This window comes from Clinocottus analis, unplaced genomic scaffold (assembly GCF_023055335.1).
Source record: "Clinocottus analis isolate CAN_PGR_092001 unplaced genomic scaffold, fCliAna1.0.p SCAF_12, whole genome shotgun sequence".
Lineage (NCBI taxonomy): Eukaryota > Metazoa > Chordata > Actinopteri > Perciformes > Cottidae > Clinocottus > Clinocottus analis.
The window spans coordinates 16,303,257-16,320,762 of NW_027175843.1; the positions used below are offsets into that span (position 1 = coordinate 16,303,257).

Consider the following 17,506-nt stretch of genomic DNA (forward strand, 5'->3'; position numbering starts at 1 on the left):
TCTTTTCAACAAAGTTTAACAGCAATACAGTGCGGTTCATTCTACCATTCAAAACAATTTCCTCAACATAAGAAAATGTCATTAATTGTGATTGATGAAGACTTGCAAACACCATTTCACTATTTTGCTGTACCTGCTACTGTGCAGGAACCAAGCCATTAGTCTATGTCACCTCCAGTTTTATCTCCCGCAGTAACGTAGTAATGAAGTCTCCATCATCCATATAAGAAACAGTCCTCCATAGTCAAAGTCTTGACTGTAAGAAATGCCTATAAAAATGAACCACAAAGATGTGGCTTGGGGTTACAGAATGCTAACAGCTAGCACACAGTTGGATTCCTACTGCCACTGCTGTGTTTTCTCTGTGTGTTAAACAGTGTGTTTATGCTCTGAGCACACACTGACAGATATCCTCCACACATGAAATGAAGGCCTGCCACGATAAGTAACAAGCTTCAAGAACAACACTATTGATTTTATTTTTTCCTTAAAAAATAAGACTCTTTGGTCCACACACACACGCACATGCGCACGCGCACACACACACACACACACACACACACACACACACACACACACACACACACAAAAGCACATACACACAACACACACAGTTCAGTATGTTTTTTTCCTTTCTCATTACCAATCTTGGCAAAGAAAATGCATTTGCAGAGCTCACTGGGAAGCTTCCCAATTGCAGCACTGTGGAAGTGAGACAATTTAGAAATTCCGATTTGTTTTGAAAAAAGGAAGAATTCGTCACCCATTTGAAGTCCAGAGGTATATCTTAAATAACAGTTGCAATACAAAGCTGTCAGTTAATCAATGCTATCAAACGGGGCTAATTGGAAGCCTCTATGTTTGCAAAAGAAATACAAGGAAATGTAAGAGCCAAACCGTGTGAGCTAAAGATGCAATGATGAGACCTACAGACACCAAGGGAGACCGGGGAGGTTTGTAACACTGGGTTAGTTGTGACACGGTTAGTTTGACCAATCAGAAAAGAGCTGCGGCAACATCATCAATACTGTCAACTCTCATTTCTTTGTTGAACTCACAAGAGAAGTGACATTTTTCCGTGAGCGAAAATGTGTATATTATGGCCCAAAAGTATTTTATCAATCAAGATCATTTTTGGCCTTGCATTCACTGTATTGTAGATACGATTATTTTACATACACAATCTAAACAAGCAGTTTAGGTGTAATTTGATGTTTGCATTCCTGCTAAATCCACATGCGAAAATAGTTTTGTCGCTGCTTGGGCTCGGGGTTGTCACAGTTCATTAAAAAGTCTGTTCGGGGCCCACTGAGCTTGGACCCCAGGGCCGGCTGTATATTTGCCACAGCTGTGGCAGGGACTGAACCATAAGCTCTGTGTGACACATGCACACATACAGAAATACAATCCAAACACAGCATTGTTTTGACCTACTTTTTTTTTTAAAAGAAATCATTCTGTAAATTGTTAATTAAATTGAAGAATAAACACGAAAAACAAGTTTCTTATTTTCCCTTCAATGAAGTTCTTCCATAAATTGAATGGTGTAAATCTGATTTATCATTTGCTCCAAATGATAAATGCTCCTTGTTACTACCATCCCCAGTCTCCCCAGAAATTGCACACAGATTTGGTGAGATTTCTAAATGAACCTACAAGTTGATGGATTATGTGACACATTGGATTCAACACTTGATACCAAATATCAACACATAATGAACATCCTCCTCCCTTTTCATTATGAACGGGGTGAGAAAATCAATCACTGCTGCACTGGGTTTTAATTATCCAATGCCCTGCTCCTTCACACAAAGTGAAGCACAACTGTTGCAAGGCCGACTAAATAGCTCTATTCTACAGCCACTTAACCGGTTAAACATGTAATCCCTCCACACTCTCTGACTAATCCCCAATGGCAATCTGATGCACTCGTGACAAGCTCCACTCACCCATCACCGCAAGAGCCGTGCCTTTAGCTAACTCCCTCTTTAGAGTCTCCAGCACTTCCAGTCCATTGCCGTCCAGATTGCACCTGTTGATAGTGCCATTGGCTGAGCTTATCCAGTACAGTTTGTTGGCAGTGTAGTCGATTGAGAGACCTGAGAATACAAGTACGAGAAGGGACACCAGGTTAGTAGCGGCCATTGTGTGAAGATTCATTAAGACAAACAAAATAAGTAATGAATGAATAAATAAATTATATATATATATATATATATATATATATATATATATATATATATATATATATATATATATATATATATATATATATATATAACCAACTGTTAAAAAAATGCTACATGTAACATTTTTACATGTGACATTTGCATTTACATTTGTATTAAATCTGAGACATTACAGCAAACAAAGATTGCTGAACCTAAACTGTCTCTATGCTTTGTGCTATATTGAGTTCAGTTTCCAATCCTAACGACCTTCAATATGTAGCACTGAGAGGTGCGGAAGACATATAGGTTTCTTTTCAACATTATTTCATCATCACATTTCCGAACTGCATTATCTTAACTTTTGCATATTGTAGTTTCTATTATTATTATCTAGGTTAGGGCTAATGTAAAGAGTTATGGTTTCACTGGCACATATTTGTGGAGGATCTCTTTGTAAAAGCTCCACAAATATGTGCCAGTGAAACCATAACTCTTTACATTAGCCCACTGCAAAGAACTGACTTGGTGCTTTTAAATCCATTTTCAGTTCTTTTCAGAAAACCACAGTTAATAGTGGAAAATGAAAGCAATTCCAAATGTGGACCTCCGGACAACTTACTGTCTCACACCATGTGTTGAATTTATATCTGGCAGATTCACAGTCACAATGCGTCATTAATTTACGCTTGTCCCCCAGGTCTACCCCATAATCATAAATGAAGCCAGTGAAATATGGGTGTGCCCTGCAATCTGTAATGCTGGCAGGCAGAGGAGAACGAAGAAATACAGCGAAGACAATGGTGCTGCTTGTGTGACAAAGCGGGAGTTTGACTTTGAGCTGTGTGAAAAAAACAGCTACCAGCTGAATGTTTTTGCTAAATCAAGCTGCAATGGCTCACTTATGCATTTGCGTTTTTTTTTTTGTGTTTTCTGTTTTATTCAGTCAATCGTTACATAGAATAAGTAAAACCACAATCTAATACACAAAAATAGAAAGACGGAAAAGATATAGGTGGAAGCATAACACGATTGCTTTTTTTAAAATTATATATCGAGGACTAAGTTGCCAAACAAGGTGGACATACCTGTATCTTTAATCGAAGAGTATGTTCATTCACTCTACTTACTCCGACTATTGTCAGATATAGATGCTGGAGGAAATTCAACATAAATCTCTGACATCGCTCACCTCCCTTACTTTCAGTGCCTCACAGCAGAGGTCATCCACAACCATTGCTCAATAATTCCTACACTCCTACACATTTCAGACACCAAAAGGCTGATCCTACGCTACAGCTGCTAGGAGGAATTTGTGTCGACAATCATCCTAATCGGTGCCCTGGATAGATTTCTTAAACTTCATTTTACATCTGAGTTTTCTCTTCTTGCCGCCTTTGTTTAACATACAATAAAATGCATTCATGTTTTAATTTCAATGAGTCAACAATGTGAGTTTTTATTCTCGTAATAGTTACCTTTGAACTATTAAATGGTGTTTTGAATGAACTGACAATAATACAAAGTAAACATATGCTTTGCTGTGTTGGAGTGTGAGTTATCATAATCGCACCATCTATCATATATATTTATTTGAATATATCTAAATGTTTAAACCTTACATATATGCCATCCACATATTGAGAACTAGTCCGTTAACAAACAACCAGTTTGTCCTCGGAGGCGTAGCAGGTGTGTCGTAAGGCTGGCTTTACTACCAGAGAAGCATTGCGAGTGTGGTGAGGCTTTCAGGGAAAAGGCAAGCGAAGATCGCTAGTGCTGCGATAACAACAGCCGAGCTGTGGTAGAAAAGAGTCGCGTTGCTCGGCGGCATCAGGAAACTCTTTCAACTCCCACTAGAACGATAAAGCTGACCATGACACATTGGAATATGCAATACACACATGAGAAACCATACGAACATAACTCACACCCACACGGCAGGAGGAGAGACACACCTGTGATTTCAAAGTGAAACGGAGGAAGAGCTTAAAAGGGAAAAAGCGATGTCAGCCACACTATATAAGACTATGTAAGAACGGAATAAATCCGTTATAGTCCGGAGAATGACTCGGGTTGTGTGCTTTGCTTGAAGAACACACGCTATTGAAGTCTGTCTTATTCCAGCACGTTATTCACAGAGACGACCCCTTCAGAGGAAGTGAACCTTCAGTTTCTATTTGCACATTTGATTTGAGTACAACTAGGGGCTACTCCTATCTATTCTCAGCTGTTCTATATGACAAAATAAATGTTTTTCAAAATATATACTAGATTTAAGTTAAGTTTTTTTATATTTTAGATATAACTAAATAATTTTGAGAGTTAAGTTTATAAAGAATGTAGAACACAGACATCCTTCAGTATCATTTATTACAGCAGAGAAGTTTACAAAAAAAAGCTTTTGGTCGATTGTGCTGTGTGTTTATGTAAATATAGAGGTCTCGGCCAACTGAATTAGGTTCACAGATGTATTGATAAAGTAGAATTACATCAAGACATGAAAAAGGACTAATTAAAAGCACCAGTAACGTCGATGCTTAGAGAGACCACTTCAATTGATTCTTGAAACGTACTACTCCTTTATCTCCTGAGTTGAGGAAAGTTTGAGAAAAAAAACTCTTTATTTTTGTGTTTTACTTACTTGTGTGTGCTATTTTTGTATTAATTATAGAGGGACAGGGAGATGAACAGCGTACTCCTGGGTCACAGTCCTGTGCTTGTTTGACCCGTTGGTCCGTTTTTTGGGGTGATGCCTGTGTCAGGAGCAAGATGCATCCATTTATTCCACCCAAGTGAAAATGTACTTTCTATTGTGATACACCTTTGTGTTATAGTGTTGTATTCACCCACAACTGGTTTTATGATCATAACATAAAGCATTTTACACTCTAATCTTGCATGAAATGAACTCCCATGGGAAGAAGACAGAGAAGTTAAAGAAGTATTTTTTTTTGCTGCCAACTGATTTAAAAGTGAATTATTTATTTGGAAATCAATTAGCAAAGGAGACGAGTGTACACAGTAAACATGCTTTTTTTTCCCCCAGTGTAGCTTTGTGTTAGTGTTTGTATAAGTTTCAAAGAAATTGCCACTTTGACAGCTTTACCCGAGACATTCTTTGAGGTTGCCTGTTGAAATAACATCACCACTGAGGAGGAGGTTACGCCGTCTGATTCTTGTTGACATTGTCAAATAGAGAAAATCTCACCAGGTACAACAAACATTACTGATTCTATTTGCAACAGTCAGGGCAGGTACATTCATTGGAATCCTTGTATTATAAACAGATTAATGCAAACTTGTATTATTACAATAACTTTCATGAAAACTCCTTTATTAGGAAATCGTTGTCAAATTCAGGTTAAAATAGGGGAATTACTTCAAATGAATTTGTAATGAGGTGAACACAGGTTTAAGCTGGCGCATGCAGCAGCACAGCTGTTGATGCTGGTAAACTTAATTAAATTAAATTAGCATAAATTGAATCCACAACCAAAGAATACTGACACACTCCCACAATGTCTGTCTTGTTCTGTTGGATGTTTGCAGCGGGCAACCACACATCCTTCCAGTAGCACAATAACCAAACAAATCAAGTGCTCCTGAATTATTGGTGAAACTGAGTTATCCATGTAATTGCTTTCATCTAGTTATATATTCAGATCAAATCAGATTACAACATGCATATCAACATACTCAGTTTATGTAAACTGAACAGATGTAATTGGAAAATAAATGTAATTTCACGTATGTAGGAAACAATCTTCTTTGCTTGGTCACCCTTGAGCTACAGCTGGATAGGAGGTCTCACTCAGTATGCAATATAAAGCTCTCGTACTGACCTACAGGATCCTTCTGATTCTGGTGAAGGACCTTGCTGTTACTGCCGTCCATGTTGGCCATGTTAATGGTGTTGCCATCTGTCCAATAGATTTTTCTGTGTGGGAAGGTGTGAGGTGAATAGTTAGTGGTCCAGTTAGGCACAAGATATAATGAGGTTTAAAACATAGTCAATGGATGTTACCATTTTTATTGAATGAAAAATTTATGTAACCCAGTAGATTTAGTACCACCTGACAACCTTGAAAAGATCTGCAAGCTTGTGAAACATCTTGTCTTTACAACAGCATAGCAAGGCTTTACGTCTGTGGGCACGTGTCTTGGTGCTATGCATTGTAGGTGAGCTTCTGATGAAGGGCACAGACTGCTGTAATCTACTTACCCCTTGGTGGGGTGCACTACAAGGCACCTTGGCTTATCAATGCCGTGGACGATGGAGGTCTTCAGGGAGCCGTCAAAGCGAGCCACATTGATCTGCGACTCGTCATTTTCCGAGCTGAGCCAGTATAAGTTCCTGGAAAGCCAGTCTAAAGCCAGACCACGGCAGTTCACTATGTCTGTCAGGGAGAGCAAGAAAAAACTATCACGCCTTTGTGCCTTTGCTAAACTCTTATTCAAATAAGCTCCGGCTCCATGAATAGTCTTCGACAACTAACTGCACTTTTACTTTTATATTTGTTGTTGCGATCTTGTCAAAGAGAGGAAAAAACAACAATTACATTTTAAAGTCAATTATTAATTACAATGATTACTATGATATAATGAAGAACTACTAGTCCATGACAACAAAAAAGACTACATTAGAAAACAAAAGCATGTGTACACCAACTAACCAATTTTAGTTGGCGCATACATGCACTGCAGTTCATACCGCACACAGCTTTAATTAGGTATTTCCATATGGATGTCTAGAATGCACCCACCTGCAAAAATGATGGTCTCTAGCTGGGTGCCATTGATGAAGGACCGTTTGATGGTTTGGGTTTTGATGTCAGCCCAGTAGATCCTCTCCTCCTGGGCGTCATAGTCCACCACTGTGACATCATCAATGTCTGGCACCGTGAGCGCCGTCATGACGTTCATGTAAGGGTTGTCAATGTCGACGCCACGGATCTCAGACCGCCGCACATAAAGAAGGAATCTTTTCAACGCTGGTGAGATGATTAAGAAATCAATCATTCCATACTGTCAGATCCAGACAAGAGCGTGATCAGAACAGCCCGGTTTGAATGCCAATGTCAATCAAATGTTCAGAAATTTAAACGTTAAGCAAAACTGTCCTGTAGTTCATATTATCCTATAGTTTCACAGTAACGCAAGGAGAAAACATGACAAATCAGGGAGATGTTGTAACTCACCAAAGCAGGATTGTTTGTTGGGTGAAAGCTTCATAAGGTGCGGGCAGGTGCAAGACGAGGTGCGGTTGTAATTGATGAGACACAGATGTGAGCAGGGGCCGCGTCCATCATTCCCTTCACATGGATTAGAGGCTGGTGGCAAGGGAGGAAAGGGGGGAAAAGGGAACATATCAGAAAACTCAGCGTGAGAAGTGGAGATGGCAATCAAAGAGATAGGGCCAGGATAAATACTGGATGTGAATATGACTCACTGCCTTTGCAGCATGACATTTACCCGCTTGTCTGATTGTGCAACTGACGGCATACTTTGAAACTGACATGCAAAAAACGCTTTGCTGGAAAGCATATTATGATATTGTTCTTGGTATATACCAGAAAAAAGAGATACAACTTGAAAGCATTACAATTCTGGGAAGAAATACCATAGGAAAACCATGGCATTAGCAAATGTCTGAGCAAAAGAAACAGCACAAAGATATGTTGAATGTTTTAGAGAGTCTCTTTTTTTTTAAGCCCAAAGAGAAACTCCTGAATTTGAGCATTTACCTTGAGTTTGATTTATCTTCCGTCATGTTATTAAGTTTTTAGGTCGGTCTCTTGTTGCATTTGGTCTTAAAAAATTGAATGAAAATAAATTATAAAATGCAATAGACATATTGTGTTGTTTACAGTTTGTCAATTCTCAGGAAATAAATTAAGTATGCCATTATCTCAGTCACTGTAGGTTAACAGAATATCCAGTTTAAGACCCAAAGCTGCCGGCAGTTTTTACTAGACAAGCACAGCAAGCTCACTTTGCACACCTTTCAACTGAGCAGTTATCTTATAGGACCAATACACTTGTAGTCCGTCACCATGGATGTGTCTGTTGGCATGACTTTCTTATTGTGCCCTTTTAGGAATAAATCACCACAGCAGAACTATGGACAGTAAACCACAGTTGAATTATTTTCCATCATGCTGCAATCAGTTCATGCATCCTACACATCTGTTTCTCCAACTGCTCTGAATGATTCTTATCAAACAAGCTTGTTCAAAGTTCATTTCCCGGACTCCTTCAACAACATCACAAATGTGGCTTATTTAAGACTCTCAAAAAAATCAACTCTGTTTCTGAGAGCTGGAAACAGCACCCAGCTGACTCAGTATGCTAATAGGTGACATCTGAACAACGCTGCATTCACCTGAATGATGGATAACGGGCAACAACAACAGAGCCAAGACGCTTGTTTGCTCTAAACTGTCAGATGTATTTGCAACAAATAAATGAAGAAATGACACCACGGCTATGCTAAGGCAGTGAAAATGATGTTACTCCCTATAAATAAAGAAAAGTCATATTCAGAAAAAAGCTTGCATGTGGTGATGGGAGTGCTTCTTTCCACTGAGAGACTCAATTTTGTTGTGCTTATTTGTTTCAAAGCATATTTTATTTGTCATGATAATACTGTTGACATAATTACAGTGTGGTTTGTCTGGCTGCAAATAATAACTATGTGTTCTAAATGGTATGAATTTTATATTGCTTTTTGTAAAGCTTTGTACACATTGAGAATAACAATTCAGACTGTAAAAATATCAAACTTAATTAACCTCAGCCAAACATGTTTTTTTCTACCTCATTCACTTAAGGAGAAATAGAAGGAGAAAGTGGGGAGGTTTAGGTACTAGTACAATACTGCTAGTAGTATTGAAGACTCCGTATTGCTATTTTGTGTTGAACATTGCACACTAATTCCAGGCTACTGTATACTAAGCATCTAACTTAAAAGCTGAAATGAGAAACAAGTGGAGCCATTAGTGATTATGTGAGCACCCGAAAAAGTCATTTCCCTTTGCATTCCACTGTGTGTTATGGTGCAATGGACATACATGTAGGTTTGTTTGTAATGCTCTGTCTGTAATCAACAACTTAACAGTAATAATTGTAATGTCTTGGGACTGCCTCCTAATTTAAAAACACTAGTTCCCCATTTAAATGTAAAAACACAGTCTTGGCTTTTGAAGTGACATGTAATATATTTAAAGGCTGCTTATGCTGCCAGTGGAGCTTCACTATGGCACCTGCTGAATAGATCTGCATATTGGTGTTCAGTTATCCCTTCTTCATCCATCCCCCCCTTTTTTCTTTTTCTCTGGTCCAGATGTTTGTGGTCTAGTGGAGCATCACATCCCTAGGCCTCGGTTCTGTCTAGAGTGGATAATAACCCACCCCCGCCCCCTGTTGAGCTTTTCTAAAATAGGATTAGGCACGCTTTCTGTCTTCTTTGCTAAAGCAGTCCCATTTGCTCACACTTATCTATGGTGAACAGTCACGAGAATGCAGATACAGGAAGGAAACAAGCAAATTAACTCGTGACACACTGGAGAAGCAGAGGAATCACTGAATAGATGCAAACCCGATTACCACAGTAATAATCCCCATTTAAGGATGGTGGCTTACATATGGAGGAAGCTGAGGCAGATATATTTGAAGCTTGGCAATGTTGAAGAAGGCCATTGAAAAAGAAACTGATCCATCAATCAGGCGGTCTTGGCACACATGGACCAACATGTTCCTTAATCCAGTGTTTTGTTATTGGTTTTGCTTTCACAAATTAATAAAAAAATAATTTCAAAACAAGCTATCCATCAATCTGTCAATGCAAAAAAAAAAAAAAAAAAAAGTGAAAACAGATTTCATGTTATTAATTTGTGCTCAACAATATATCTTGCGAGCTGATCTGCATATCAAATATCGTATGTTGAGAACATCACTTCATTTGTGTGCTCAGAATCTTGGCTCACTTTGTTTCTCACAAAATTGATCGCCGATTCCACTGTGACAAGATCCAGATTCAGCAGCATTCACTGGAAAGAAATGCTGGCAACACTGATGTGGTTTCAAAACTCTTTTGTATATTTCCTCTCACCAAAAGACATTATTCACATAACTAATTGATTTGATAATTGGATATGCCACAATTATTCACTGGCAGATGTGGTTCCCATTCTGTAGCCATCTTTATTCACATTTAGTTGAAAAGAAAAAAACGCCTTAATGAAGTGGTATGAACCAATTAAAATGAAATCATTTGGATGGTGAGAAAAACACATTCAGGGGTACCATTAACTCAAGCCAGTTAACTTTATGCATGAGTACCCTTTTCATTCAGACACATTATCATTGATTGACAGGACAAATTAATTCCCTTTTTGCAACATGGGAATAATTTGTGTTTTAAAAGATAATGTATCCTCAGTCAACATCTTGTATAAGTGGAGGCTTATAGATAAATTCAATATGAGAACTTTTTGGATTTTAGAAAGGGATGAATTTGTACTTTAAACCCCTTAACAAGCACCACCTTTTAGTGCACAAGCCTGAATATGACAGGCCCAAAGGAGCATTGTTACTGCTCTTGAACCTACTGAACCGTTTTAATTACTGCTCTGGTCCTGGTCTCATTTGAATGATAATTCTTTGGAATTTACAATCAGAAGGTCAGATTTAGTCTAAATTATCCAGAGTTGCCCTGCTAAACAAGATAACAAGCCCCACTTACAAGGTCTGCATTGCCTGCAGTGCGTAAGGGGTTCAAATTCCCTGCTGCGTATATATCCTAGGAGAGCAAAACCGACAAATTATGTATGAATCTGGTCCCAGCTAAAAAAAAGGAAAATAACTCTCTAACAGTAAAGACAGAAAAAGAAAACTCTTCTCACCTTGTGGCTGCCTGCTGGGGTGGAAGATCTGCAAGTCAAAGGGTTGAGCACTCGTCTTCTGGATGACTGTGACGTTTCGTCCAGTCCACTTATTGGCTCTCGCTAACGTGTTCGTCCTCCAGTCTGTCCAGTAGACATTGCCTCCAAAGAGTGACACAGCAAAAGGATGGGACAGGTATTCATGACCCTTTAGGATCTCAATGACCCCACTTCCGTCATAGAGTGCAGAGAAAATGGCGTCGGAGCTGTTCAAACGAGACCACAAACAAACAATAAAAGTCCGAACTGCTCATCAAATGCATTGAGCGGGAGGAGTAGAAATAGGCAGATTAAAGGGTAACACAATAGTCCACCGATGGAACTGCTACAATGTTCAAGATCCACTTAAAACCAAATATGGGCATTGCAGATCTCTAAATATTATACATCCTCTATTATTGAATGCACACAGGGAGAAGGGAGCTTCAAGTTAAATTTTTACTCAGGGACTGGACAAACGTTCTGAGTATATTATGTCATACATGTATTGAAAGTCCTAAAAGGTGTAAATGCTTTTCCACTCAGTATGAAAACTCTCATGGTATACCGTGCATCCGTCCAAACAATCCTCTTTTCCAAATGATCCAGAGTGAGTCCATTAGGCCAGGCACCAATTTCCATATCCTTAAACACAATGTGTCGACCTCCTCCACTCATTGATGCTGCCTCGATTCGGGGAAAAGTAGCATCCCAGTCAGTCCAGAAGAGGATCCTTGGAGCAGAAACCCAAAGGCAACACTTAGTATTGATCACTGGCTGTTTGTCTTTATGAGGAAAAGCAACACTATACACACTGCACAATATATATTATTTTAAAGATCCTCTAAAAAGGGCTGTTGGACCATAAAACCACCTCAGAACAATTCCTCAGCCATATGCAATCTTCAGTGTTACAACTGAAACTGATAAACACAGCAAATGCATCTACGATGCTGTTGAAGCTGTATGCATTAACGCAGAGGGTGGCACTAAAGACTGTCCAGGAACAGCACCGGAGACCCAGTGCAACCCTCAGCATCTGCAACATGCCTTGAAATGGGAGGCCATCTGTTTTATTATGACTTTCGACTGCTCAATGAGGCCTGAAAATGAACACTGTCATTGATGTGAACATCGGCAGGATCCTGAGTCATACTCCAACTCAGCAAATAACACCTCTGTCCTCCCTAAGTCGAAAAAGTCAGCTAGAATGAAGGAGAAAATGGGTGCTTAAACTTAAATCACATACTGACGACAACGAAACAGTGTTAGGAAGAAATATCCTTGTCCAGATCAATAGCCTTATTCACTTGATAAGGCCTCCCTGATCGATGGCCCACTCCTTTGAGTGGATTCAAGTAATTAGATTAGAATTATTGCCCTGGAATGGAAATGCGCCTTTAGGCACCAAAAGCACCCATTAATCCTACTCTGTACAACCATGAAATGTAGTCATCCTCACAAATGTGAAAGAGTGCTATAGGGGAGAGTGCATGAGCAGATTACTCATTTCTTAGGGGCGTTAAATTGATTTTTAAGAAGGTCTGGATTTTGCTTTAATCTGAAATATACTGGCAAGTATACAACTGCTGGCTACTTTTTAGATGCATTCACACAAAGTACCTAATGAAATACAAGCAACATAACTACAACATAGAATATATATATATATATATATATATATATATATATATATATATATATATATATATATATATATATATATATATATATATATATATATGTGTGTGTGTGTGTGTGTTTTTAAAAAAAATTGTCATTTTAAATATTATATTATCATATCATATTCATTAGATAGGAAACGTATGGGATACAATATTGCAACTGTGTTGATAGCACTCAGAAAGTCTTTTAATTAATAGACAATCACTTTGTTAAAACTCTATGATACAATTATACTACTAATGTAGTATTTCATTAGAATCTTTAACGATTAATCAATATCCAACATGTATTCTCCAAGAGATATTGTTTTAAGAAATCATTCATTATAACCATAGGTTTACAATAGACCACATATGATGCAACACATCTGGGGGACATAGAGAGTGCAGCTGTTATTGGGACAATTGCGATGCACAGCTTAACATAATCGTACATTCAGGTGCATGTATTGGCTAATTGACCGGGATCCCATTCTTCTCTACCCAGACTACTTGACCAACCATTAGAGTCACAGCACAGCGACATGATCCTTCACCAGCTTCATCACCTGTTTGCACCGATAAACACTGACAGCTGTGCAGCTGTGTTTGAAGGGGCACCGGGCCAAGTAAGAGGCATAACTGTTGGGAAGTGAACCTGGGTCTCCGCACTGGTGGATGAGGTTTTTTCCTCTACCTCGCTCAGATGCCTCTGCATTTTTTTTAATCAGTATCTCTCCTTGCGGAACTAATTTCCCCAACTTACAGCAGTTACTTCTTGCCAACATTTCTTTTTATCTCTGCATGATATATTAAAACTATATCCAATAGTCAAGAAAAGGAATATAACTAATTCTAATTCTATTAACTTTTTGGCATTTTACTATTCTATATTGAAACCCTTTCAGAAATCAGAATCTATTAGTTGAAATCAACTTCTGGGAAGATACAATTGCATTTAAAGAACCATATTTGAGATAGACTTCTCAGCAATATGTCCATGCCTTTAAAAAAAGCCAATATTATGTTGACTCCATTTGCAATCCACCGATAAAATAAGTTCATACAAAAAAAGAACACAACCCCATGGTCAATTATATTTGATTAGCAGGAAGGACATGGAGGGCTGCATGCATACAGAACCCAGCCATGCAAACTGGACCAGGTTTTCTATGAGGTGTGGTCCTGTTGTCCTTTTGTAAAAAACTCATGAAAATCCGTTTTACATTTAAGGACTGAGAATAATTGTCTAACCTATTTGGTCAAAACCTCAAAAGACAGCCTGCGAATAAGAGCAGACTTTGTGGCGGTTTATTCAATGTGTTATTACTGATGCAGTATGTTTTAAATACAGTCAGTGCTATCCATCATGCCCATCTTATCCGTCTGCAAATCAGCATCAGTCTTTGCTTTTGCTGCACATTTATTTTATCTGTGCCTTGCACAAGAGGATAGTGGATCGATGGCTGCTTGTTCTCACATAAGGAATAACGATTCAGTTGAAAAAATGACCTCAACCAGGATTTCCAAGAGAAAAGTGTGAGACAGTATACTTATCAATGGGATCTAAGAAAACACATCCTAAATGCATGTATAATGTCTACTGCTGAAGCTAAAATTAAGTTGTCTAAATCATGCAATCAGAGCTATTTCCATCATCCCCGTATCTGTGATCCTAACAGTGGATTAAAGCACCTTCATTGCTGATCTGTAATTGCAAAACTAAAAGAGCTCTCACAAACCACGGAAAGACTGATTAAGAAGGAAATAAAATGGAATCCCAACACAACCTATCATGAAGTCTTTAAAAATTGAAGTCCATGTCAACAGTGAAATACTCGCAACTGTTTATTTTCTGTTATCTATAATTATAAAATGCACAACACTTATGACACGCTAAAACCTTTCACTGCTCAGTAAATCTCATCTACAGATTGAAAAGTAAGAAGAAAAAATAACAGTAAAATAAAAACACTCACACATACAGACAAATGAAGAGTGGAGAGCGCCTGCCAAACACACTTGCATGCGCACCCCACACTCTCAAAGCAATGCTAGTACAATAACATATGCTTCTTACTGTAAGGAAATACACAGGTTGGCGCGTCACGATAGCATGAAAAAATGTCACCATGACATGACAGACATGTACCGTCTCTATTTCCTCGTTAGGTAGTTCAATTTCATTTCAAAAGGACCGAAGGCAAAGTTCCAAACTGTTAAAATAGTCCAAGACAACAACTATCAAAGCCTCCCAGGGGTGTTGCATTATTGCCTAATAACCAGGCTGATACACCCAGTGTGGCATCGTCCAACAACCTATTTTTACCCTTTAAAAACCGTATCAAAACACTTGTTATATCGAGAAAAAGAAAGTGTAATCGATGCCTTGTGACAGATCTTTTCAAGTCTTGCTTGCTGACTGGGCAAAGGGAATGCTGCCATTTCAGATCAGTGTACAAATACAAACACTCTCCACATGCATCTCAGCAGGATAAACCACCATGATTTTAAAATAGCCCGGAGGGGAATAATGTGAGAATAGAAAAAGCATATTTTGGGATTTGTATTTTGAAGTTCTTTCTAAAATTGATGAATAGAAAAAGCATTGCTTGCGAACAAGGATGGATGGGCATTAAAGTGTGTAAAGTGGGAGCAATGGTTGGGGGGATATTGGCTACATCAGTTGTCATTATTGGAATGGAGTGTACTGCGCTGTTATTGATGTACATGGTGTCTGCTGCTTTAATGGACCTTAACACGGCAGACATCTTCATACATCAAGGCAGATGCAGACGTGAGAAACACAAGGAGGTTGTAATTTTACTTTATTCCAATAATCTCAGTGACTGATGGCTAGAGCAGCTACCGGCAGACTCTGTAAGTGGGAGGTAGTGCGTAACATACCCTTGCCCCGGGTCGAGAGCGATGGCCCGTGGATGCTCCATGCCTCCGGCAATCAGTGTGGTGCGCATATCTCCGTTAAGCTTGGCCACCTCAATCTGGTCCAGATTGCTGTCAATCCAATAGAGTTTTCCAGTAATCCAGTCCACCGCCAGGCCCTCTGGGGTGGCCAGACCATGCTGCACGACCACCTCAATCCCTGTCACCCCTGAGACAACAATAACAACAACAACACGGGTGACTATGTAGCACTGACATAAGCTGAAGTCAAAGGGCAGAGTTTGTGGTTGGTGCATCTTTACAGAGCTCAAGGAAAAAGGAGATATAGCTCTTCTATATAAAAGAGATTACTTTCTTACATTACATTAACAATTGTTAAAGGGTTTTCAAAGAATATCTATAATCTAACTGTGAACACAACAATACAGAGCAAAGGAGAAGTTGTTATTCATCATTTTACGAGGGGGAGATACTGTACTACAGCAGCTCAAGACTTCTGGCCCTGCAGTATTTTTCAACTTTGGACTATCTGTGATAAATTTGCAACGAGAGACAAACGGACAATATCAACTCCAGGCATCAGCCCTGAGTATGCGTAACAACAGTAGAGTAAACAGAGAGCGTTATCGTCGCCAGTGTCTCAGACCTCCATTACAGCGGCTGCAGCAAAGATGAGCAAGACACGTCTCTCTTTAGCCAATACATCACAGCAGCCTTTAGATAGAACATGTTTGTGGGGGTGTATGTATTTGTGTGTGCATATACCGCCAGACTCGGAGAGCCTTCCTCTGTAGATCTTATCCTCCACCACATCTGTCCAGTAAAGGAGGCTGTGATTAAAGTGGAAGTCTAGCGCAATGGTGTTCCTTAGTCCCGGCACCAGCAGGCTGTAGTCCCGTTTGTGAAGGTCTATTCGTCTTATCTCGTGCCGGATGGAGAAAATGATGAAAGCCTCAAAGGGATCTGGCCAAGGAGAGAGACAGAACACAAGCACAGTATTGTTTTTAAGGAGGGCCACCAAGAACTGAGCGATGTTTTGAGAAAATAGTTAATCGACAAAGCATGATATCATTTACAGCATTGGACATTGTGGAAAATTGTTAGCGGGTGAACACTTTTTCTTTAACAGGTAAGCCACCTGAATGTATCAATGACAATGGAACATAATGCTCTGACATATTATCTGAGTAATAACATTGTCCAACATTAAAAAACAAACGTCAAATAGTTAATTAACAATTTACAACATACTATGAAACCTTTACCTCCCAATCAACAATGGGATACTTATGAATGGTATCACATTAGTACATTTATACACATTTATTTTTGTGAAATCACTGTAAGATTTTAAAAAAAAAATAGTTTGGACAAATATTTGCGAGAGTCAGGACTTTTGAAGGAAGTTAAGAGTAAAAGTGCTGCTCCCAGCATCTTGTTTTCTCAGCCTTTTTCAGAAAAACACTGATGATGTCGCTGTAGAAAATGGCCGTTTCTGAGAGCAGATCGACCGGGCGGACACAAATTGTAGCTGGTGAGTGTCTGCTTTTTCTGCCCTATGTGTTGTGTCCAACAGATTGTCGTAGTTTAACTCGACAGCTGTCCTATTGAGTGGTGACATCTATAATCTACAAATTATAAGGGGCAAACAATTGGTGATCATGGAGAAAAAACAATGTCAAACACATGGATAGTAGCCAAAATAGATAATAAAAAACACCTTGAGTCCCCTTTTCATTTAAACCCTGGGATGAAGCGCTGCCCAAGTGCCCCCTTCCACTGGACACAAGCCTTTATACAGCATCTGAGCTCCTCCGTTCTTGGTTCACTTCCAGGCCCCTTAAAG

General features: G+C 39.0%; 1 protein-coding gene across 2 annotated transcripts in view; it reads right to left on the reverse strand.

Annotated features, from left to right (window-relative positions):
* The window catches only part of lrp1bb (low density lipoprotein receptor-related protein 1Bb), a 225,958-nt gene that overhangs the window by 72,493 nt on the left and 135,959 nt on the right, over window positions 1-17,506 (reverse strand). For both annotated transcript variants that reach the window (XM_068571847.1, XM_068571846.1), the window contains exons 23-31: window positions 16,426-16,623; window positions 15,664-15,868; window positions 11,661-11,825; window positions 11,075-11,319; window positions 7,370-7,501; window positions 6,935-7,162; window positions 6,394-6,568; window positions 6,014-6,108; window positions 1,950-2,099 (exon numbers count right to left, since the gene is read on the reverse strand). In XM_068571847.1, coding sequence (XP_068427948.1) covers window positions 1,950-2,099; window positions 6,014-6,108; window positions 6,394-6,568; window positions 6,935-7,162; window positions 7,370-7,501; window positions 11,075-11,319; window positions 11,661-11,825; window positions 15,664-15,868; window positions 16,426-16,623 — 1,593 coding nt within the window. The remainder of the gene's footprint in view (window positions 1-1,949; window positions 2,100-6,013; window positions 6,109-6,393; window positions 6,569-6,934; window positions 7,163-7,369; window positions 7,502-11,074; window positions 11,320-11,660; window positions 11,826-15,663; window positions 15,869-16,425; window positions 16,624-17,506) is intronic.